Raw genomic sequence first — 23,332 nt, 5'->3', positions numbered from 1 at the left:
TCCCTCATCCCTTCCTCTGACCTGTGCGATGTCAGCCAGTGGCTCTTCATCCTGGACCAGCATCTGGGCAAACTGCAGGCCTTGTTCTGGGTTGATCCGCATCACATTCCTGAGCAGAAAGATCCAGTCTGGGGTGTAGCCCACCTGGAACAGAAACAATGGATACATTTACATCACTACACTTCATGGAGACGCACATCTTCATTTACAGTATGCTTGAAAACTACATCTTTGAATTGCCTCTCCTTTATTGGTCATGCACTTCAAACTTGAAGAGCTCAACTATCCCCTCAGCCAGACAGACGTACCTTCTTGGCGTACAGGACGATCTTGGGGAACTGACCAGTCTCCGCAAAGCACTGGATGACTTTGTTGGGGACGTTGGCCCTCAAGTAGACGCTGAGTGCCAATGTGGGATCCACTGCCTTCACCAGATCACCCAGTTCCTCTGAGCACTCCAACTGAAACGCAGGACAACCAACATCAACATTGGAGGCAATTCAGTACAATTATAGATGCGAAATAAAAATACACCCAGACTGTCAAATGAAAAAGGAGCGCATACTAAAAAGATCAAGAAAATAAATAGCAAGTATGTGTATTTGTTTTTTTTAGCATTTATACATTTACCAAATATATGCTAAATACCAAATTTGGGGAAATGTAAATATACATGAAATGAGATCCCCCATCTCATGTTGTTTACCATTGAAGCAGTTTAGAACCACCCCAATCTACCGTTTTTAAAGGCAACATCACAAATTCCTGACATAACGGATGTTGTCACTTGATCCAATATAATAGTCAAATAAACAAACAGCCAGCTCAGGAAAAGCCTCTTCCTGTGTCTGGAGGCCGAGATGGAGATCAGCAATACCTTGTCTTCCTTCAGCCACTTCTCCAGGAGCTGCTTTCGTCCCTGCTGGAGGACCGGCCTGCAAAGCTCAAGGGACTCAAACTTGTTGAGCTGGCCCTGATCCAACAGGATGCCGAAGTACTGCAGCAAAGGGGAGGTCTGGCCTGGCTGAGTCGGAACCCCCTGGAAGCGACGGATGGTGTCTGGGGTTCGCAGGATACCCTGAGAGGGGGGAAAGGTCAACTGAAGGTGAGCGGAGATCTCCATGACTGATAAATGGCAAAACAAGCAGGTAGAAGGATCATTTATTGTCACTGCAAAACAGGGATTCACTACAAAATTCAGTTGTAACAAAACAGCAGTACATGCCTGTAGTGCACTTTTGGAAATTGCATCATAAAGCAATTCAACACTAAATACAACCATATGGACCCTACATTGCTTTTTGTTCAGACTATCAGAGAGCCGTTGATCGGCCCCATGCTAACAGGAGGAGTACCTTTGGTGCATTGGCCGCAACCTTGGCGGCCTCGGAGAAGTTGCCAGCAGCAAACAGGTTGTTGAACTTGCGTGCAAAGAGCTCTTCACCACCGGCGAGGTTGTTGCGAACAGCTAAGCGCAGAGCCAGATCCGGGTTCTGGAGCACGTTAGTGATGTAGGGGATGATGTTTTCCTCTTCCACACAGACTGACAGCACCTGTGTTACGGGAAAAATAGAATGTTGCAGTACAGTTCACTAGAGACCAGCCAGTCATCAGGCTGACAGAGGTTATCTTCTTTTAAAGATTTGTTTGTATAAATCAGATGGGGAAACACCACATTTCCTTACAGTATGCTTTTTTTGTCTGTAGTTTGTCTCAGTTTATTATCATCCAATTGGGTCCTCTATTTTTAAAAGTCTGTTGAAAGTAAGGGAGACTGCAGCCATTTAAAGGCATGCCTAGCATGTATAAATGAAATGAACTGCTTTCTCACCCCAACAATGGCTCTGAATTAAAGCAATTTTTATTTGAACTCATCTTAACTATGCGAGCATAAAACACATTCCTTATTCATGTCCAGTGGCAGAAATTAACTGAGTGGGCAAGCTCAGCTGAATGTAATTGTGGGCAATAGCGCTAAACGCCATTAAATGCTGCCTGGCCCTGCGTTGTGGCTGCTGAATTCAAATGTATTATTAGTGGGTCAGTGCAACGCATGGCTTTTGTGAGAAGTCTGGCAACAGAAACAGAAAGGAGAATGAGTCGAATGAAAAGAGCAGGGTGGAGGAAAGGGGAGGGGTTGAAAGGAGAAAGACAGCTAGTGTTGGCCCCTCTACAAACAAGCCCAGCAGGTCAGTGCCCCCAGCTTCTAACACGGGTGACTAGACCTCATTCTTCCAGCCACTAAAGCAGAGTCACTCACATGTGGGTGGGCTAATTGGAGGTGGGCTGGATGAAATAAACCACGGACAAAAAAATAAATAGATCCCTTAGGAGGAATAGGAATAATCCCTTATTAGTCCCACAATGGGGACGTTTATTCTCTGCATTTTGACCCATCCTTAGTATTTTAAGGAGCAGTGGGCTGCCTCTAGTGAAGCGCCCTGGGAGCAATTTAGGGTTCAGTGTCTTGCTCAGGGACACTTTGACATGCAAGCTATGGGGAGACTGGATCGAAACGACTACCTTGTGGTTGCAGGACGACCACTCATCTCCATGAGCTACAGCCGCCTACAGGAGATTCTTTGTTCTACTCAGTATGTACTTTAAGTGTGGTCAGGGAGGAGGATAAAGCACCCGAAAGAGATGAAAAGTCCAATATTTGAGTCAGGAATGATAACAAAGAGAAAACATGGCAGATATAACAAATCCCCTGGACAAGTGAGCCAATACTTAATAATTTAAACTTTAACACTCCATCTACATTATCAGAGTCTGATGGAAAAAGGAAAGAGACAAGTTTGCCAGAACTGTTCTTAACAAGAGCGCCAAGCGTCAGATGACACATGAACGGTCGTATCGAGTGATACACTGGCCCAGACACACACACACACAGAGAAGAGTAAAAATGCAAGGAGATAAGGTGGAAGTTGTGATTGGATGAGAGGACCAGCACTAAGAGGATTCAGGGCACCAGGCTGTGCCTCCCTCTTGACATCATGTGCTGATGCGGGGTGTGAGCTTTCCCCCCCCCCCCCCTTGCTAGTTCACTTACTCCCACTCCGTCTCCCTCTGGTTTGTGTGCAGCAGTTCTAGACTGCAGCTATCACCAATGCATGTCAATGTCAGGCCAGGTCTGACACATACACACTGCCCGGTCTGAGTCACAATATCAGAAATCTTGATGCTGAGACTCAGTCCATAGCTACTAATTAGAAACTTCTTGACAGCGACAGGGAACCAGTTAAGGCAGTATGGAAGAAATACTGGAGACACGGAGACGAACAAGTGAATACCAGACACTAAGTTGTAAGGAGGATTAAAACCACAAATTTTATGTTCAAATTGGTACCCATCTTAGTCATGTCCAGCCATGATGTCAACATCTTAGCGCCTCACCTCAAAGTGGGGTTTGGTGGTACGTTTTATTTCTCACTGCTGTGACGCAGTGAGTTTGGCTTACAATTACCAAAGTACTGTAATCCCACACAAACAGAAACTAAAATATTAGCAAGTATTAGATAAAACAAATAACCGCATCATCAGGTTAGATTTTGTTAATGTTGTTGACCAAAGATTTAAAGCGGATTTAAGAGAAGTGTATCTGAAAAGCATTGTAGTAGTGTATTACCTAGTATTAGGTTACCAATTGGAGGCACCAAAAGTGGCCTGTCACTGCCACTGTGTACGTGTTTGTGTGCATGTGATGTGTGTGTGAACACACACACACACACACACACACACACACACACACACACACACACACACAGAGATCTGCCACCGCCTCAGATCAGCTTTCCTCCCTTCACTCAATTATTAATTTGGTGTGTGGTCTGGCTGGAACATTATTAGTCAGCTGGCTGGATCCAATTCTCCTCTCTGGTTCAGCTTTACAAAAGCAGTAAGACACAACCCTCTCTCTCTCTCTCCCCCCGTCTGTCTGAAACCCAACACCTTGGATTATTTATAATGCCTCCTGGCAAAGTCTGAGCTTGCCTGATGACGACAGAAAAACGAAGGGTTGCTGTTATTTCCTCATGCAACAACTGATGTTGTGATGGTTTACATTCATTAACCGGTGTCAGATTTACTGTACACATGTTTGCTAATGACATAAGGGGTACATAATAAAGTGGCGGCTGTGTGTTAGAGGTAAAGAAAAATACTTGGTCATGTCAATTTTACATTGACATGAGCAAGACTGAGCAGCGATTCAAAACATACATTTAATTTCCTCGATCACTGAGGAGGAGCACAGGTCGACCTTACCTGTCCCTTCCTGTTGACCCCGATGATGCCGGCGGTGGCCTCATGTGGAGCAGTAACAAAGATGGTCTCTCCGCTGATGCGGTTCATGTAGATGCAGGTGCCCGTCTCCAAGTCATACAAGTGAATGTAGCCATATTTGGTAATGAGGAAAACCACATCTTGCTTGGAGCTTATCTGTAAAAAACAAAGATGAAGTATAGAGTCTGTAAACCTGATTATTCTTAAAAAAATAAAATAGACCTCACGTTAACTTATACTGATTTCACATTGAGCACAAGCCATCACGTTTTATTGGAAACTAAAATTTTAGCGCAAGCGTGTGGAAAACATCAATATTTAAACTTCAATGACCTGCTGGAATCGACACTTATCTATCAAGTGCAACAGGCCGTTTGAAGTAGTTTGCTGTGTGGTCCAGCAGAGGGCATTCCTAAACACTTCACTATAAGCTTGACCAATTGCATGCCCTGTTGACCTATCAGTAAACTAAAATGATGAATAAAAAATGAAAGATGACACAATTGAGCAAAGCCATGATTATCGCAAATAATCAAATGATCTAAGATGCAGTGTGTGGAACTATTGATGCCCATTTAAAAAATAAAATAATAAATGCCACTGCAAGATAGGGTGCAATAGGCTCCATGTGTTGCATTCTAATGAATTAAAACGAATTACCTGTTAATTCAGATTCGTTCAAACTTGACTTTTTGGAAACATGGCAGCCCTAGTCTGACTTGGGTGGTACATTCTGGAAGTTTGCTTCTTACCTGCATGGCCACAGGGAAGTCGTTCTGGGCTTCTGGAGGGAAGAACACATCCACTGCTTTCTTTGGAAATGGTTGGTTGCCAGTTGGTGGGGTCCCCACTTCAATGATATGCAACTGCGTCAAAGAGGAGAAAATGTGAGAAACAGACTCAGATTTGGCTTTTCGTAGCAAATCCTGTTTTCCCCATTATGTTATTAACACCAATCACCTTTCCTCCAGCCTGCCCTCTGACAGCAAAGCAGAACAAAGTGGACTCCTCTGTATTCCCCTCCATCTTGAATTGGGCGAAGCTGGCAGCATGGCCTTCAATGGGCTGAGACACCTTTCTGTCAACAGAGTACAGCTGCATGGCGCCAACCACCCGATTTTGCTGAAAAGGGTAAAACACACATTAATGTCTAATAACATATTAAACCATCTGGCTAACCAGTGCTTAATCTACTGTGTATTCTCTTTGAGGAAGGCATGTCTCAATTTTAACTAAATACATTTGGTATTGGACTTAATTTACCTGGGCTGAGATGCCGATGAGCAGGAGCCATTTCTGCTTGGCGTCGGTGCGGTAGTTGATGATCTGGCAGCCTGCCAGGCTGGAATGGCGGTCGAAGACCTTCACAGGCTGCGAGTCACCCTCCATGCTCCAGTGGTAGACGGCATTGTCAGTCACAAGTGCAACCGTGTTAAGGGAGATCCACTTCCAGAAGGTAACATCGTCAGTCATGGTGTGCGCCTTCATCTTGCTCTTCATCTCGATGTTGAAGATCTGAAGGGTTTTGGAGGCTGCTGGAAGGGAAGGGGGGCAGGAACCGGGCCCCAGAGGAATGTTATAGTCACTGAAAACGGTGTGCCCACACAGATTCATAGGAAACACCAGATTTTGATAGAAAAAGGAGATTCAAATTTGAAATATTGGTAGTCACGACACAGAGGTCATCAAGCAACGATGCCATGACTGATAGAAAGGGGATGCCATACATGCTGTAGTCGGAAATAGTGTTGTATCTGAAGTGTAGTGAGTCAACTGGCATCGAAAAACAAGTTGATTACATTTTGGCCTCCTAGGTAGACTACACAAGGAGTCATTGTGTCAATTATGTGCACTTCAAGCAAGTAAATCTTTCTAAACTCTTCTGGTATATTATGAATTGGCAGTCCAATGAGACCGTAACTGCAGAGCTGTCCAATGCCAGATGCATGGACGACTATAGGTCAAATAAGTTAAGAGTAAGGAAAAGTCATTTTCAATGCGCTGTAACTTAACGAACAATCCAGTGAGTAAAACTAAGACAAAACATAGTCAGAGGGGCTTCCTGTTTATGGGAGTGAATGACTGAATACCTATTTTTCTTAGCATAATAGTCATTGTAGATTAAGAATATAGACTGATAAACACAGTAGTTTACTAAAGTGACCATATCTCTTCAAAGAAGTTTAAAAAATGTACTCCATATGTCATGTATTGTCATGTCCGACTACGTGGCCCACCCCATCAAATGAACAGCCTTCATTGAGAGAGGAAGCAGACAGGATAGAAGCGAGAAACAAACAACTCACAAAAAAGGCAAACACATCTGCATCTGAGTCAAATACATAACGGTGGAATACGACAGAAGCATGACAGATACAGGCACAATTAACGGGAGGGGAGACTTTTGGACAAGAGTCACAGGAAAGGTTTCCTATAATGATTGTGGTTGATTGAAGTTGGACGTTTGTCCTGATAACAGATCATTTTTCATCAAAGGGCTCACTCACCTGCATTTATATGTATTAGTTAAGGTTAATTTAGTGAGCTAAAGCTTTATTAAGAAGCAGTGTGATGTCCTTGTTTGCTCATTATTCATTACTCGTCGACAGAGTAAGAAAAAGCAAAGACCAATGCGTTAGCACAACTGTCAAGATCAGTTTGTCAAGATCACTAAGCCATGGGATCAGAGTACAGAATGTGGTGTGGCGAATGGATCACTTGCAGCAGCAGCCAAATTTCAAAGAGCAAGCAAAAAGGGATTTTTTATTGAATTATGATCAGCTGTTGGGAGGTGTGTGTGCGCATTTAGTCCGTCCTTCAGAAAGGGTGACATGAAAAGGTCACAGCTCGACACCGTCATGTGACAAGGTCGGCCGAGAAGCATAGTTATGGTAGACTGAGCAGGGAAGACAGTGGGGGTGAAAAAGTGAGAAAGAGTCTACGCTAACCCTATGCTGCGTAATTAGTGAGGAAAAAACGGGTACTATAACGTGAGGCAATGTGGATCTGGAGCTCACTGTACCTGTTCCTTTTCAGAAAGTAAACTGTTTTTTTTTTTATGGGAAGCATTCCCTGAGCTGTCTTAATCACCATAGGACAAAATTTACAGCAAACTGAAGTGATCAATAAAAATATGATCAGGGTGAAAGTCACTTTAAACCAATCTGCTTCTTCTTAAAGACAGAAAGCACAGAGCCTTATGCATTTTCTGTGTGACATTTAACAAGGCAGCATAATGTAAAGAGATGACATTATTGTCTCATGTTTGTCAGTGATGATCTAGTCCATAAAAGTTCAGCATAAAGTTTATAACTGCACATTGTACCACATCCTCAGTGGAGAAGCCAGTCAGCAAAAAAAGGCTTTTTAACTAAATATGACTAATAAATAAATTTAAAAAAGGGAGGAGAGACGGACCACACGCCGTCAAACCTGCACCTTCTTTTACCATCAACATCCCAGGAACAATCCAACAAAAACAATGAGGAGGTAACCAGTTATTACCTCCTCATTAGTAAGTATGAACACCAACTGAAGTTCACTAGGTATGCAGTTGGGGTAAATAATGTGGTCAGTTCATGATCACTGTGAGGATGTGTGATATACATCAGAAGAAAACCTGAAGGCCCCAAAGGGCCTCAGACATCCTTCCATCCAATTCATAGCATAAGGCTGGGACCACAGGCAGATAGTTTAGCCAAAATTCCAAAGACACAAGCTGTTTGGCTCATGACATGTTATTTTAATAGTTGGGAGTGTAGAAGGCCACAAGCTGAACACAGACAGATGGACACAAGATTGTTGGATCAGCTAGACAACAAGTGCTCTTTAACTCCATTTCTCACACTGACAAGCGAGCCTCACAGGTTATTATCCAAAATCTCTTCTTGTCCCCGGGCACTCCTCATCTGGGACAACTTATGTAGAACCAATCAAAAACCCATAAGACTTCCCACAGAGGTTAGCACATTCAGTCTACGCTCTCTGGTAGTTGGAGAAAACTAATCTTCAGGCCTTGATTTAGGGAACCACAAGTTTGGCAAAAGAATGAATTAACAAATATTAAACACAGCTGGAAAACAAGTGAAACAGGTTTGGGTAATGACCACCTCACACAGACGGAAGAAGACATGGATTTCAAATGAAAATTGTGAGAAGAACCGTGAATTAAAATGAAATATTTTTTTACCCACAGTATTACCACATTAAACAGGTTCAAATGTAATACAAATTATGAAATGCCAGCAAGCTATAAGGCTGTGAAAGCTAAATCCTGTTTACAAAGAAAAAGTCCAAAGAATTATCCAGATATGGGTTCAGATAAATCAAATATTAAAAAAAGGCCATGAACAAACAGGCTTTAAGAAAATTGTACCAAAACCCGAGTTTAAAGTGCACAATTGTACACAATAGTTGATAGTCATGTCAGCTGTTATCAATATAGTCTATATGCTTAATTTGTTTACAGCAGAGGGCAATGCTGAATGGGATAATTTCATAAATGCTGTCTTGAAAACAGGATTTTACTTCCACAATGAAGTAGTTAAATTTCAACTCACCGTCTGCAAACACATAAGAAAGCAGTAAAGAAAAAGAAAAAACATAGAAAAGACAAAAACAAAACAAAAAAAGTCAAAGCAATCATGGATGCTGGACAAAAATAAAAATATGCTACTTTGAATATTTACAGGACAAATGTTTGGAAGAAACATACATGTTGGCCGATAAAAACTAATTTACAGTGGAAAACTAAAGTAGCTGGATGTTTATGGAAATAAAATGGATGAGAATACTTTCTAAATATTCTTAATTATTAAATGGTTAATATCGCTGTATTTCTATATTGAACAAACATGTCAGAACTGAATGCTGCGGGCCCCTTAGAGGGGTTACGGGGGTTAGTTAAAATACAACACTGAAAGAATATAATGAAGTTGTAGAAAAATGTGGTTTGCAATGCCAACACACTGCCTTACCTTTAAGTGCAATGACTTTGCTGGCTGGATTCATGATGGCGCTGTCAGCCGAGATGGGTCTGCGGATGGGTGTATTGGGGTCTGCCATGTCAATGATCACCACCTGAGACTGCTCACCCACCTTCTCCCGGATGCAGATGAACTTATCCGACTCCATGGTTAGGGTGCTGAAGCCTATGTTGGATGGATTGATCCCTAGGTTTTGGAGCTAAGAGAAATGGGGAAAAAATGGGGGAGATGTGTTAAGTTAAAAAAAATAGCCTGCAAAACAGTAAAATATTATTTCCAAAGATAATCAATGGCAATATTGAGATCAAATTCTTCCTGCCACAATCTCATCTCCAGGCTACCGTTTGTCACCGGGCAGTTCTAGTTTATTTTAATTCCACTTTAAACCAGTGCATTATTTCCCCAGAGATGTCCAGGCAACCCTTTGGTGAAATAACGGATGGGGGAAAACTTGTCGGACGGCAGGAAGTGACTTTCAAGTGTTGCAGCAAGTGTCAGGCGGCTCACAAGCCCCAGTAACTTTGTTCACAGCAAATATGATTTTTAACAATCAAAATAAATAAATAAATGCCTGGTCCTGATCAGACAACAACAGTCAAGAAAGCTTTGGCACTCCGGTCAGCTGCCTCACACTACCACAGCCAGCTGATGAGGTCATCAAGCCTGACACTGAACTGGAGCTGTGGCGTGGTCACAATGGTTAGAGCGCTGTACTGGGAGGAGGTCTAACCCAATGCCAAGTTCTCAGAGCATGGGCCAAAGATTTAACTACCACCATATTACACAACACAGTCTTATTGCAGTCTGAATACCAGAAGTCGAACAAGGTCTTTGTGCAGCTTACTGCATTTTGGGAGCAGTTAGTCGAGGCTACGAGTAAAACCAGCGTTACATGAAGACTATTTTGCTCGAACACCGTCCTGACAATCAGCTGTGATAGAAGGATCAACACTAAACTGAATCAAGCAACAAAGTAAACTACAGTCCAGCAGTGTGGCTTCAGTTTCCCTGACTTCCCTTGTGTCCCTGCAGAACAAACAATGTGACACAGGATATAAAACGGTTTAATCTGCATCAAAGCAAAAGCCTGAGGCTATGGGTGAAATGCTTTGCAGCACATAGCCTAACACCAGAAAGCTCTGCAGCCCAGTTTACTGCCAAGGCTGGAAACAGAGCATCCCGCCCGCCGCACACAAAACCTGACACAGCACAACCTACAGAGTGGCACTGCCAGAACCTCTCTGGGTAGGAGAGTCAAGACTCTGGTACAAGTACAAACCATGCATCATTGTTACCGCTCTAAAAATGAAACCACTGCAAACCAGATTTAAGTAACACTTAACATAGCAAGAGACAAGCTGCTTTCACTACACAAACGGAACTTCATCATCTTCTTGCTAACAAATTGCAACGCTGCTGTGAAGTAAACTTGGAGGAAATGAAACTACAAAAAAAAAAAAAAGTTTGCAATTTGATGGTGCAATTTCCTTGACTTTCGCAACCTAACAGCAATACACCACGGTTGTACAAATTGCACTCGAGCACAATTTCCTGATCAAACTTGAGTCACAGCAGCTTTGTAGACACATCTTTACAAATTACTTTTGTGGTTTATTGTTTTGCACCGATGTTGTGACAATTGTGCCATAACAGGCCAGATGAAACTAGTTCTACACATTAAGACAATACATTACCTTGAATATGTATTTACAAACACAGAATGAATATTTAAAAAAAATGCAATTAATTACTTACAAATACCTATTTGCCTACAATATTTAGTTGCCACAAAAACATCTGATTTCATCCCATCAAGAAAATGCATTAAAAAAAATCCCTCTAACAACCCATCTAACATAGTCGCAGTGTGGTATATAACAGGGAAATCTTATTTAAATTGTATTACAGCAACACACCAGCATTATGTTGTGAGCAGTCACAGAAGCATACACTTAAACTGTAATAAGATACTAATCTTAAGTAGACATACATGGATGTTTACCGATGGACAATTCTGTATATTAATATTACATAAAGACCTTTTAGCTGATGGCTTTAGCTGAACGGGGACATGTTGAGTTTGCATTCTTGTGTTCTGTATTCTACTCGAAAGACATAATTTACATTTCAAATGTCAAAGTAGTTTTGTGAACACAAATTGGATCTCTGAAAATAAGCCTTTAAGCGCATCAGCCACAATTTACTAGTGCTTGGTGGCGTCAAGTGTTCATTTCATGGCTTGCTAATGATAAAATGTGGCTCCACTGTCAACAATTGGCTGTAGAGTCCTAATCAGCAAGCAGAAGCCACAGTTCCAGGAAATGCTCAACGAAGTGGGAACACCTTTTATCAATGGACACACCCTCCCCTCAGCCTGCCCCACCCACATTCTTTCACCAGTGTGTAACCCCATTCCCTCTCAATGACACTGCGATAAATTACCTCACCAAACAAGTGTTACTACCAGTTATGGGGAAAGAACTGACAAGTGGTCTGTAGCAAGCGTTCACCACAGTGTTTTAATGGGTTTTCATTACTGTGGAGGGTGACATCATACAGTGACGTCATCGGAGCGTCCAGGCTTCTTATCGCTGCCATTGTCTGGAGCAGAAGCCTTGTTTACTCACGTAACATATATTCCAACACCACACAAAGGGAAAGAACCCGCAGAGGGAATATGCTTTACTAACCAGCAAACACTTTGCCTTCACAGATCACCATAAAAAAAAAAGCTATGTTCCATGAAATGGACTTACCAATGTTAAAAAAAGAAAGTGTAAAGATCCCACGTAGTAGCCATGAGATCGAAGACTGACTTTCTTTAAATCGTCTCTCTAATCTCTATAAAGCAGACTGAGGTATGCCTACGTATTAAGCAGGACAGGAAGCTATCCTCTATCATTACACAATAGTTTTCTAGACAGATTTACTTGCTCTCTCTCTCTGACATCTATTCTGGGATCAGCAGGAAGCCTTTTCATTCACAATGAAAAGCATTCGTAAAACAGAAACAGGAGACAGCGGCAGGGCCTAATCACAATGAATAAGTTACCTCTGTCTCCTGGAATGAATAAATACCAACAATCGGACAGATGGTGCAATTCTGGGACACGGACCACACCAGTTTGGTCTGTCAGACTGGTTTGCTATGGAAACCGTAACCCAGGAATTTGGGTTACGGCGAGTCAAACCAGTGGAGCTACAACCAATGTGGAAAATCATTTAGTCTCGCCCGCCTGGCCCTGGCACTGCTGCTTTTAGCTCAACAACTTTCTTAACGCCACATACATTACATACACAGAATTTGACCTCCGCCTTTAATCCAGCCTAAGCTTTAGGAGCAGTGGGCTGCTGTAAGCCACCCGGGGAGCAACTTGGGGTTCAGGGTCTAGCTCAAAGACACTTTGACATGCAGACAGGAGGGGCCAGGGATCGGGCCCAAGCATTCATGGGCAGATGAGAGCCTAAAACCAAGAAATCCATCTGCAGCTAACACCAGTTGAGCAAGAGCAGCGCACAAGGGAGACTGGACAGAAATCTAAGTGAGAAGGAATGTCCTGCATACTCCAGCATGATGGTCAACAGACTAATCTGGTGACCGTGTTCAACGCATGTAACAAAGCTTGTTAAATAAGAGGAAAAAGTCAGAAGAGAAATATAAATTTGCACGAGGGCCTGAATGCTAATGTTGAAGAGACGAGGCCAGCTAGCCAGAGAATTTTGCTCAGAGTCACTAATATACACTATGCATTACTATAATTAATCACAAACCGTCAACTCAAAACCTCACTCCATTCAAATCCCTTTGAGAACTGTGTCTTCAATGACATCATTATAGCAGGTCATGTCCCAAATTAGTGGCCCTGCAAGGCAATATTTTTCCAACAAAGACAGCAAAATTGCCGTTCATACAAGTAAAAGAATGTGAGCCTTGCAGAAAGCCCATCAGTTAATGTCAACCATCAACACTTATCAGGACAGTCAGGAAATGAGTGCCCTTTATTGCAAACCAACTGGTGTAACTCATTCAACACTGGTTTTATTGCAGTAAATCTTGATTAAAACATCCAATCAGCCAAGTTAACATGACGATCTCTTACTGCTTAAAGGAATCAGTTGACAGAGGATGCCAAAACTACTGATAAAAGAATGTCAAAGTGGACAACTTTCTACAAAAAAACATGTTATCAAAATCTATGTCAGAAGACACAGCAAGAGCTTCACGTGGAGAAGAAGCAAAACACAATCGTCTCAAGCCGAAGCATTTCCATCCTTTCATTACGAAGGGAGAACTAATGGGAAAACAAGGTAACGAAAATTCCCACATGAAGTTCACTTATATTTCATTTATAAGTGAGGACCAGCGATCATCTTGGCTTATACCAGCAAATATTGAATTATCTTGATTTCATTGTAGTACCACCATGTTTCTGACTATAATGCTTGGTTCCGACTCAGACATCAAAATAAATGCTAGTTAATTAGTGTCTGCCCTGACTAAACAATAATTGAAGAACACAACAAACTACTAGCTTTTGGCATTAAATTATTTGAATATCTTAGTATTTTTCTTCAGCATGTGGGCCCATGAGATCTTCCCTGCAACTGGTGTAATATTAGGTATACATTTGATATGGGTCCCAAAATCCAACGTTTATACAACTCTTTCCCAATGCAAATAACCGATGCATTATGCAGCCCTAGTGATGAGGTTGTCCGGCTCCTTTGAGATGATCCATAGCCAACAGTCATTCAGCTCAGAGGACAAATGTTCTCCCTTAGGAAAGCTCAGTAAAACTTCATAAATTCAAAATTGAGCTGATGGTTGCTTTTAAGGAATCACCGAACAGATTTGAACTATTCCGAACGGCACGTGAGTCCCATTTGTTGATTTAACCTGTATGCTGCTCCTTCAAAAAGGAAAGCAGCGTCTTGCTCAGCAGAAAAAAAGCGGTGTGTGTCCGCAACATGTAAAGTTCAAGGGAGGCCAGGGAAGGATGTGCCATGTTATGTGCTGAGGCTTGCAGCACTTCAGTGCAGTGCTCCACAACAGGAAACCAGGGACCCATTGTCTACCAGGACTGAAACAACAGGCCTGCCCAGTGCTGCCTCCTCCACTACCATGTGACACTGGTGGGAGACATGTGACCAGCCCAGGGGTGAGGAGCAAGAGGGTTGCCTTTACAGTTTCTGATAAAGCAAAAGGGGGGCAGGGAGGAAGGAATGCATGCATTTCTGGATCTCATCCATCTCCACTCCCGACCAGTTCTGCTGAGGTGGTTTTGGAACTGCAGTTTCCTTTCTCACAAATGCGCGCTTTATCTTACATTTAGTCAGTGCTGCAGAATGTCAAGTGTTTAGCAGTTCTGTATCCTCAACGGCCTGTCACGAGATATCAGCTGGTCAGTTACTAGCACAGTTCAAAGTGCACTATCCAACCCGAGTATGGTTATAGATTAAGAGCATGGCACCACAATCTAATTACTCCTAATGGGTGTTTACAATGGAACTTAAGGGTAATCATTCTATGTATATTAAGTTTGTCTTTGTTTCCTCTTTTTAAAGTTTTGATAACTCTGGGTTTGTCTGATCCTCTGCTCATGTGGCTATCCTGGGTTGATGAAGTGTGTGAGTAAAAAGTTCTCAAGTGTTAGAGACAAGAAAAAAACAATTCAATTTTAGCATTGAGTATACAAAAATATGCAAGCACTTTTTTTTAATGTATGATACAACAAATGCCAGGTGTTCTGGGGAAAATACAAACTTCATTTTAGACATTTAACAATAAGGTTCATGGTGGGTGTTTTTGAGCAAGAACAGTTGGACATGTTTTGTAAATATAACAGATTACTGTATATACCAACCAAACATCCACATATGCAGACAAAGTAAATGAACAGTAACATGTCATTATGGACATGTGTGAAATACTGTGTTGAATTAACACAATATATGATAAGCTGAGACTTTTCCCTACACAAATAATCAACAGGCCCAGGAAAGGAAACCTGGCTTAACAAACCCTGCTTACTAAATATAATATGCAAGTGAAGCCTTTGTTAAGAAAGAATGGGCACCATGTTATTATTACGTAAATGGGATCAAGAGACATTTTTTAATCAACCATTATTATCAACTTCCATGTAGGCGTGTGTATGAAGGATTAATTAAATTGATACTGGTTCTTTACTGATCAGAACCGTTCCACTGATTTGCTCCTGGGAAGTAGGAGCTGCTATTCAGTCATTACCTATTTACAGTTTACTAAAATAAGTGTACAAAGTAGAACGCTTGACAAACCGATTACATATACTATGTTGTGCGGGGGGCACTAAGTTTCAGGTATTTTACATGACCCTTGTGCAATTAAAGTTCTTTAACTGGAGTCTGCACTACACTATATAAATGGGTGACATATAAAAATGCAAGCTATGCAAGTTGACCGGATGAGAGAGGACACACAATTGCAAAGTTTTAGAGAGGAAGAGGGAGCACAGACCTAGATAAATGCTTGCTTTTAAGCTGTCGTAGGCAATCTACAGCTGGCTCTGTGTATTAGCTTCCTACACTGGATTCCTACAAATCCAAATCCTGCAGAAGCTGTCAATAAGATAATCATGTGTGTAAGCTTCATTAAAAAAAAAAAAAAAATCAAAAGTATCATATAGACAACCAAGAAGTATAACATCTTGATAATTTGACCATGATATGAGATATTTGCTGTGATACCGTTTAATATTAACTTCTCAAGACAACTACATAATACTAGCATCTTAAACTATAGGCCTCTACAAAATAGGAGTTCTTTAAGAAGTTGTAAGAGAGTTGGTTCAAATGAGAGATTTACTACAAACCAACTGCACAAAATTTTAGATTTGAGACTATATCGCCCAGCTTTAATATTCTGCATGATCTGCTCACGTGATGCATGCTGTGAAACATGCATGAATCGGCATATGCAGGTCATGCATTAGTGATAGTTGCTGGAGATCTCTTGGGAGTTGATTAGTCACACAAAATGACCTTGTGATGTGTCAATGTCACAAATCAGGAAAAGCATACAGTTCATATCGCATAAAACTAGAGTGCGGTACAGTTAGTAATCTGAATAAAATGAAAAAAGTTGTTGCATCACGCATAACAGTAAAACGGATCAACAAGTATGAATGACAAGAAGCTACTTGAAGTTACATGTGAAATACACCGATTCCCTGAATAAAAAGCTTATAGGTAAATTCAAAAGCTACAACCAGAATAATTTCATTGCAAAGATCTAGTGTCAGAACATAGCCTTTCACTTCGCTGATGACATAATATTAGATCAATTATAGTTCAGAGTACCCACAGTAATTCACCACTTCTGCATTGCACTGTTTTTGCACTCCCACTCCTGCGAAGAAGAGGACTTAACAAAAGAGTCAAAAAAATCATTCCATACTCATTTCATTGTAACTGTATGCACAAAGAACTTCTGCATAGCTTTGTGATGCACTGTTTCTCTATACTCTTGTGATAGGTCTACATATCAACTGCTGTCCCATAAACTAAGATTGAAAATAACACAGACTGCAGTGTTTGCACTGTAAATTTGATTGCCTTTCATCAAAAGCAAACATAACCAAACAAATCTGGAGGATAGTGTCCACCTGCCTTAAAACAAGAACCAAACCGTGAGTCCAACTCTACAAAATATGTAAGAAATGCGATAGTTTCATAGTAGCAGGAATAAATAAGACAACTAGTCTCATTTCTTCCTGCTACTATGAAACTATCACTACTAAGCTACTAAGTTCAAACGTTCGTCTGCTGAGCTGTCACTAAACAAGATACTGAAAGTCACAATATACTCCAATAGTACTGACCCTGAGCTCACATTGGGGATCAGTGTCTAAACACTGTTGTTATTACTAAGTGTTGAACAAAGATGGGACCTCTTGGAAACTACAGAAAATGAAAGCGAAGAACAAGAGCCTGGATCACAGGTACATTTTCTACATTTAGCTCAGAGTCATTTGTCACATAAGCCTGTGAAGCACAAAGCGGTTTGTGTTTTCGGACCAGGCTAGAAAACAAATAAAAGTTTGATTAAACAAATGACATTATTAAAAGCCAATAGGTGGAGATATCCTATATCTCATCTGAGGCTTGACTGAAACACCAAAAAGTCACTATCATTTATTCATTACTTATTGAAAGTCAGACTTCCAGACTGAATCCATAAGCTTGGAGAGACATTAATGTTTCCACTTCCTCAACCTGCCCAACTGGCAGTTGTATTAGTATTATAGTAAAGGTGTGGCCATTTAAACCAAGAAGCAAGCCCAGTCCATATAGTGCATAGGCATGCACATGAAGGAAACCACCTGTTTTCTAATACCACACAGAGCGTGATACCTGCTGAATTACTACCATATCAAGGGAAGAGTAAGCCTCACAGAAGTCATTTTTAGTTAATACACACTTTGGAGAAGTCCTTCAACATGGCTAACGTTAGTCAGACTGCGATCGACAAGCCAGCATACCACATGACCATATCTACAACCGGCCATCGTCATTATCCTCCTGGGGTCGGATAATCACGTTCAAAGTTACAGCATACTCTAGAATGTGTAAAAGCCAGACAAGTAGGCTGAATGTAAAAGTGGAAATATCGTTTTACTTTACGGTCAGCTGTCACGTTACTATGCAGTTCGTGCACCTCTTACGGTTCATCCAGGTCAGTGCAGGTAATACGATAATGAACAACGAATTAAAGGTGAAACGTTAGGTATTCTCACAATTATCGTTAAAGAAGCATTGGAAGTGACCATTTGTACTAATATTATATCAACGTGTGACGTTCACGTTACTCTGAGAAAACGGACACTTTTTCTGAGAAGGTGTTCATTGCTGATAGCCAACTAACGCTATACGTGACGTTAACTCATAAGAAAACGCTGGGATAACACAACGGTTCTGATTACGACTTGATAGGCTTTCTTTAAACATGCTGTTCGTGCATTGCAGTGGCAGGCGTCCGTTATTTAACGCTATATCACGAACCTGGGTGGTTTGTCAAAGTGTTAGCAAGAGGGCTAGATGCTAACTAAGATAAACGTCATCCACCCTGCCAAGCTAGTTAGCATAGCTCGCGTTAGCTAACTCAGCTTGTTAGCAAGCCGTAACTTGTGTTTGAAAAGTCCCCTGAGCCACTCAGAACCTCGCAGTGATACGACCGAAAGAAAACTTTACCAAACAATTTAACCATTCATTCATCTACATACCTGCAGGTGCTCCTGAAAGCGAATAGGCAGTATCTGAGCCATGGCGGTTCCTCTCTCACTCTCCTCCGGTTTCTCCTAATGCTAACAAATTACGGCTTCTTCTCTCAGCTGCTAGCCGAACAGCCAGGGGGGTTGTAGTCTAAAGTCCAAATGAATTAAGTGTAAGCCTTGTGTAAAACCTGCTGTCGGTGTGGTGGTACTTTTTAATTCGTCCCTGAACTGTTTACTTGCGGGCTTCCCCTGGCTAACAACCGACTGCCACTACACCGACTCCCTGGACCTGCAATGGCGGTGGAGGTTGGTCTGCAGAGAAAACATCCCGGAAATGTAAGTTCACTCGGCGGATGAATACGCAGTCACACTTTTTAAAAGTGCATCATGGCGTGTATAATCACTATTTCACTGGTACATTTAGACATATTTAATATGTTTAATATTCTCTTTGAATTACAAAACAGCAACACAAGATCTAGACACACATATATATATAGACAAAAATAAATGTAAAACTGGAACTACTTCTTCCTATTCGCCCTTTGATTTTTGCCACATCATTCGTCTTTGTAAATTAACGTCAGCCCTACGTATGTACACTTGTTCCTCTCAGCCAATCAGAACACTCTGAACTCAAGACAGACGTTCAACTTAATCTAGTCCTAAATGACCGTACAATTTTATTTAAATTAGTTTGCATATGCTTCTCGTCAGTATGACTCACATCCTCTATTATCATATGATCATAAAATACCATTCAGCCTTATCTTAGACTACTGGTTGATTACTGGGATATATCCACGATTTACTTTAATAGGAATGAACTTTCATCAATGCTGATGTTATCGACACACATATTGGCAACAAACCTTTTGTACATAAATGTGTCTCTGCATGTATGTTTTAATGTCCTTCAACATACACTGTAGTATTTATAGTAACTGTTTTCGCAACAGGTAGATACACAGACAGATTCTCACTGACATGGTCCAACACAAACTATTCCTATAAAAGTTTGCAAGCAAAGCAATTTATGAAGATGTAGCTACTTTTTGATAACTAGATTGTCATTTTCTACACTGAAATGTTACTTCAAATGTAAATAAATGAAATAAAAAATGAGCGCCATGTCATTTACTCAAGACAATCTGATAAATATTCCACAGAATAATGACATCTTCACCAATGTCTGTAGTGCTTGTTTTTGTCAGAAGCATGCAATATCTGTTGGGTGGAGTATGCACCCAAGTGATCATTTCCCTTTTTTACATCCACAATTTTTGTTGGCAGAGGATGTTACTTTATTGCTCAATCTACAACTGAATGTTGGGAAAACAAGCTGACCTTTTAGCAGATATGTCATTATGCTGAGCCAGCAATTATGGCTACTGAAAAAAAATTAGTACTTGGCATTTGTCAATCTCATATCATGATGCCTGAAGAATGCAGTACTATCTCTTGCAAGGCCGCCATGATGTATATACATATAAAATAGACCACATCATAAATAAGGTTGCCCTCACATGTTGGTCAACTGATTATTGTTGTTTGTCTCTAGATAGAGAGGCAATGACTGCAATTTCACATTTTTTCATACAATGTTTCATTGCGTTCATATAGGCAATAATAACAGCAAAATTAAGTCAACCCTCTTGTTAAAAGAACATCAGTAAAGATAGAGATAAACTGTTGCAAAAATATGTCCTGCAAGCAGTGCAGACAGATGTTTGTGCATTGTTCAAAGTTTCTTTCGGATAAATAACATGAACATGTATTTCAGGTGTAAACGCTAGATTTATTAAGACAGCAACAACATTTTTTTAATTGTTAATTAAACACCAGAACTCATTCACACCAACTGCTTTTCCAAATGCCCAGTTGTCGTGCTGTGCATCAAGACAATTTAATTTCAGATCAATTAACAGACAACAAATCAAGTTATGGTTCAAACACATATAATGAATGTCATTAGATTGGGCTAGAAGAGATGATGTTGAAACTCCCTGTGATGATGATGACTTTTTTTTCTGTTTTCTGTGGTGTAATAATAATGTATTGTCCCAATAGCGTTAGTGTCCTACCAAACAACATCTGGATTATGATCCGTCCAGAATGACCCTCTGGACAAAATTACTCAGACAAGACCCCGTCACATGAAGAAGAAGAAGAAAACAGAAACAAACCCAAACATTTCACAATCATATGTAGAGGGGAAGTGTGGGGGCACCAGTTTATACTTTTTTTAAATTGTTCAAAAAATAATTCATGCATTGTAAACCTGCATTGTCCTATTTGTGTTAAATAAATTATACTACTACTACTAATAATAATAATAATAATAATAATTAGTCACTACTCAGACAACAGAGGATTACATGGAACATAAACAACAGTTTTCCTATTCTTCTTCTCCTTCGATTTAATTATTGTTTTTCCACCTGGGACCGAGTCTAAAAAAACCTGGACTAAACCAACTATGTAATTTGTTTGCGTGTAGTCTCAGAGGCATAGGGTGCAGTGGAGGCCGTCCTGAATAGACCATTCACGCTGCTGTTGCTATGGATTCACAGGCCGAGGAAACGCGAGACTCAGACACTAACAGAGAAGCCATGTGTGTCACGATAAAAGAGTGGCCTTTGGATTCTGTGCAAGGATGTCACACAGGCCCGCTGAGGCTGAGCGTAGCCCCGGGCTCCATGCAAAATGAAGGGCAGCGCTGGTGGTTCTGCAGCCTTTGCCCTTATCTTCAGACTCTGCAACAAACATGTCCCCATCTTTATTTAAGGTAGGAGTCAATTGAGGCCGACAGAGGAGCAACCATGCTCGGACTTGCAATATGTGCAGCAAACCGGGTCATGCTCACAAAAAGGTAACTGTCTCCTTTACAGATTTCTGGCCGTTAGTACACTCCAGTGCTTTGGCAAGGATTTCGGCACAGATGGGAGCTCCGTGTCTTCCTGTGGCTGGGAGGATCCCATCAGGGATGACTGAGCGGGTCTGACACATGGATCCGGAACCAGGGTTGAAAAGTCCTCTCTCTCTCTCTCTCTCTCTCTCCCTCTCTCTCTCTCTCTCTCTTTCATTCTCCCCACTTCATTTTAAAAGGGGAGGGGTTATAACACCAACATACTGTAGAAACATACAGTCTCTGTTATTTCTTCTCTCTTTCTCTGTCTGTCATTTAGCAGATTCAAGTTCAATCAAATTCTTTCCTTGTCACATGGGGATGGTTATATCACTACCATAACACACACGACAAATGCTTGCACATTCATTTTCACAAACTCGTAGTATACAGGAGCCTAACCTTTGAACATCAGTGAAGGAGAAGTTACTAATTGACTGTGCGTGGGCCTTTGCACCTCGCAAGCAAGAGGAAGAATGGTCACTGGTCACAAATACCAGTCTGAGGAGGGACCAATGAAATCATTTTGATTTAAGATCTGGATGGTGAGCTGCTTAACGTTTGGACCTGTTGCTGTCTTTGCACTGATTACATATATGTATTAGTCAGCTTCCCTCGTTGTACTGAATGCCAGGATTCAAAACCTGAATAGAGAGTTCAAACGTTGAGGACTTGACTTAGCTGGTTGCAAATACTAGCATATGTTCAAGTTCCAACAAATACAAGTTTCATTTGTAATTGAGCATAAGTGTAATTGTAATGCAAATGGCCAACATTTCATTAGGAATGTGTGGCCATCTAGTGGGCCGAGGCCTCAATTAGACATTATTGGTTTAGATACAGTTTTAAACCAGCAGTGTGTGGGATTCAGTCTCATCTCGGGGTCTGGTTGCACAACAAACTGAACACCCCTCCTCTCACTCTTCCCTTACTGAGCGTGTCAGAGAACCTACGGTGGCCTTCGGGTGACGCAACAACGTGAAAGGCTCTCTCCAAAGCCAGTGTTCGGTTTGTCCGTTCTGGGCTGCTGTAGAAACATGGCGGACTCTGTGAAGAGGACCCGCTCCCCATGTAGATATGAAGGACTCATGCTAACACAATGCATCTTAATATTGGGTGATTAAACACTAATGCAAAGTAGTTTTATTCACACACACTGGCCCACTCCACACTGGAGTGGCGTCATCATTAGAACTGTATAACTTGGTGCAGTTTAAAGGGGGACAACTCTAAGTCCCCTATCAATGAACGTCCATCCTTCATGGTGGTATTACTACAAAGAGTAAGGTCATTTTCAGGAGATGCTGCAGTGCCACCTGCTGGGCCTCGAGGACCGCGCACTCTCAAGGGGGTGGCACTTCTACCAGCAAGCTTCTCTTCAACTTCTGTGACTTTGTGACATGGAGGTACTGCAGCCGTGTACACATTACGTCCCCAACAGCATCGGAATGCTTGCCATGCTCCAAGATGGCGATGCCAGTTGGACTCTGTACAAGTTCACCCTGAATCGCAGCTGCTCTCCCCTCACAAAACTTGTCATTGTTCGTCATTACAACTCGTATTGGTCTAAAAGTAACAACTAAAATCTGGCGCACATTTTCAGATTTGCATGTTTAAAACAGCCCGGTTAGCACTCATTGGCATTTCTGAAATCTCATCTGGAACTCATAACAAAGATAGTGGAAGTCAACTCTTCCCTTTGACCTTGTATCTCCTGTTTATCCCGAGAGGGCCAACTGTTGAACACTGACTGTCTTTTAATCTTTCTCTTGAAAAGGCATCGCAATAAACTGAAAATATCTCCAATGCAGTGTCTATAAGGCTTCCTGGAACCCTTCAGGTGAAATAGATATCACCAAGAATAATGTTTTGATTTTCTCATCACCCTCCTTTTCGCTGCA

The 23,332-nt window shown here is 41.3% G+C and overlaps 1 protein-coding gene across 1 annotated transcript in view; it reads right to left on the bottom strand.

The window, feature by feature from the left end:
- Positions 1-18,588, bottom strand: part of cltca (clathrin, heavy chain a (Hc)) — a 31,260-nt gene extending 12,672 nt beyond the window's left edge. Inside the window, exons 1-10 of the mRNA XM_079238006.1 lie at positions 18,533-18,588; positions 9,261-9,468; positions 5,548-5,819; positions 5,245-5,406; positions 5,037-5,150; positions 4,267-4,440; positions 1,356-1,553; positions 878-1,078; positions 309-461; positions 22-144 (exon numbers count right to left, since the gene is read on the bottom strand). Coding sequence (XP_079094132.1) covers positions 22-144; positions 309-461; positions 878-1,078; positions 1,356-1,553; positions 4,267-4,440; positions 5,037-5,150; positions 5,245-5,406; positions 5,548-5,819; positions 9,261-9,468; positions 18,533-18,574 — 1,647 coding nt within the window. The 5' untranslated portion in view covers positions 18,575-18,588. The remainder of the gene's footprint in view (positions 1-21; positions 145-308; positions 462-877; positions 1,079-1,355; positions 1,554-4,266; positions 4,441-5,036; positions 5,151-5,244; positions 5,407-5,547; positions 5,820-9,260; positions 9,469-18,532) is intronic.
- Positions 18,589-23,332: the final 4,744 nt, after the last annotated feature.

The sequence above is a fragment of the Taurulus bubalis genome, assembly GCF_910589615.1.
Source record: "Taurulus bubalis genome assembly, chromosome: 2".
Lineage (NCBI taxonomy): Eukaryota > Metazoa > Chordata > Actinopteri > Perciformes > Cottidae > Taurulus > Taurulus bubalis.
The sequence above is the reverse complement of the archived record's forward strand: the minus strand, read 5'-3'. Positions and strand labels throughout refer to the sequence as shown.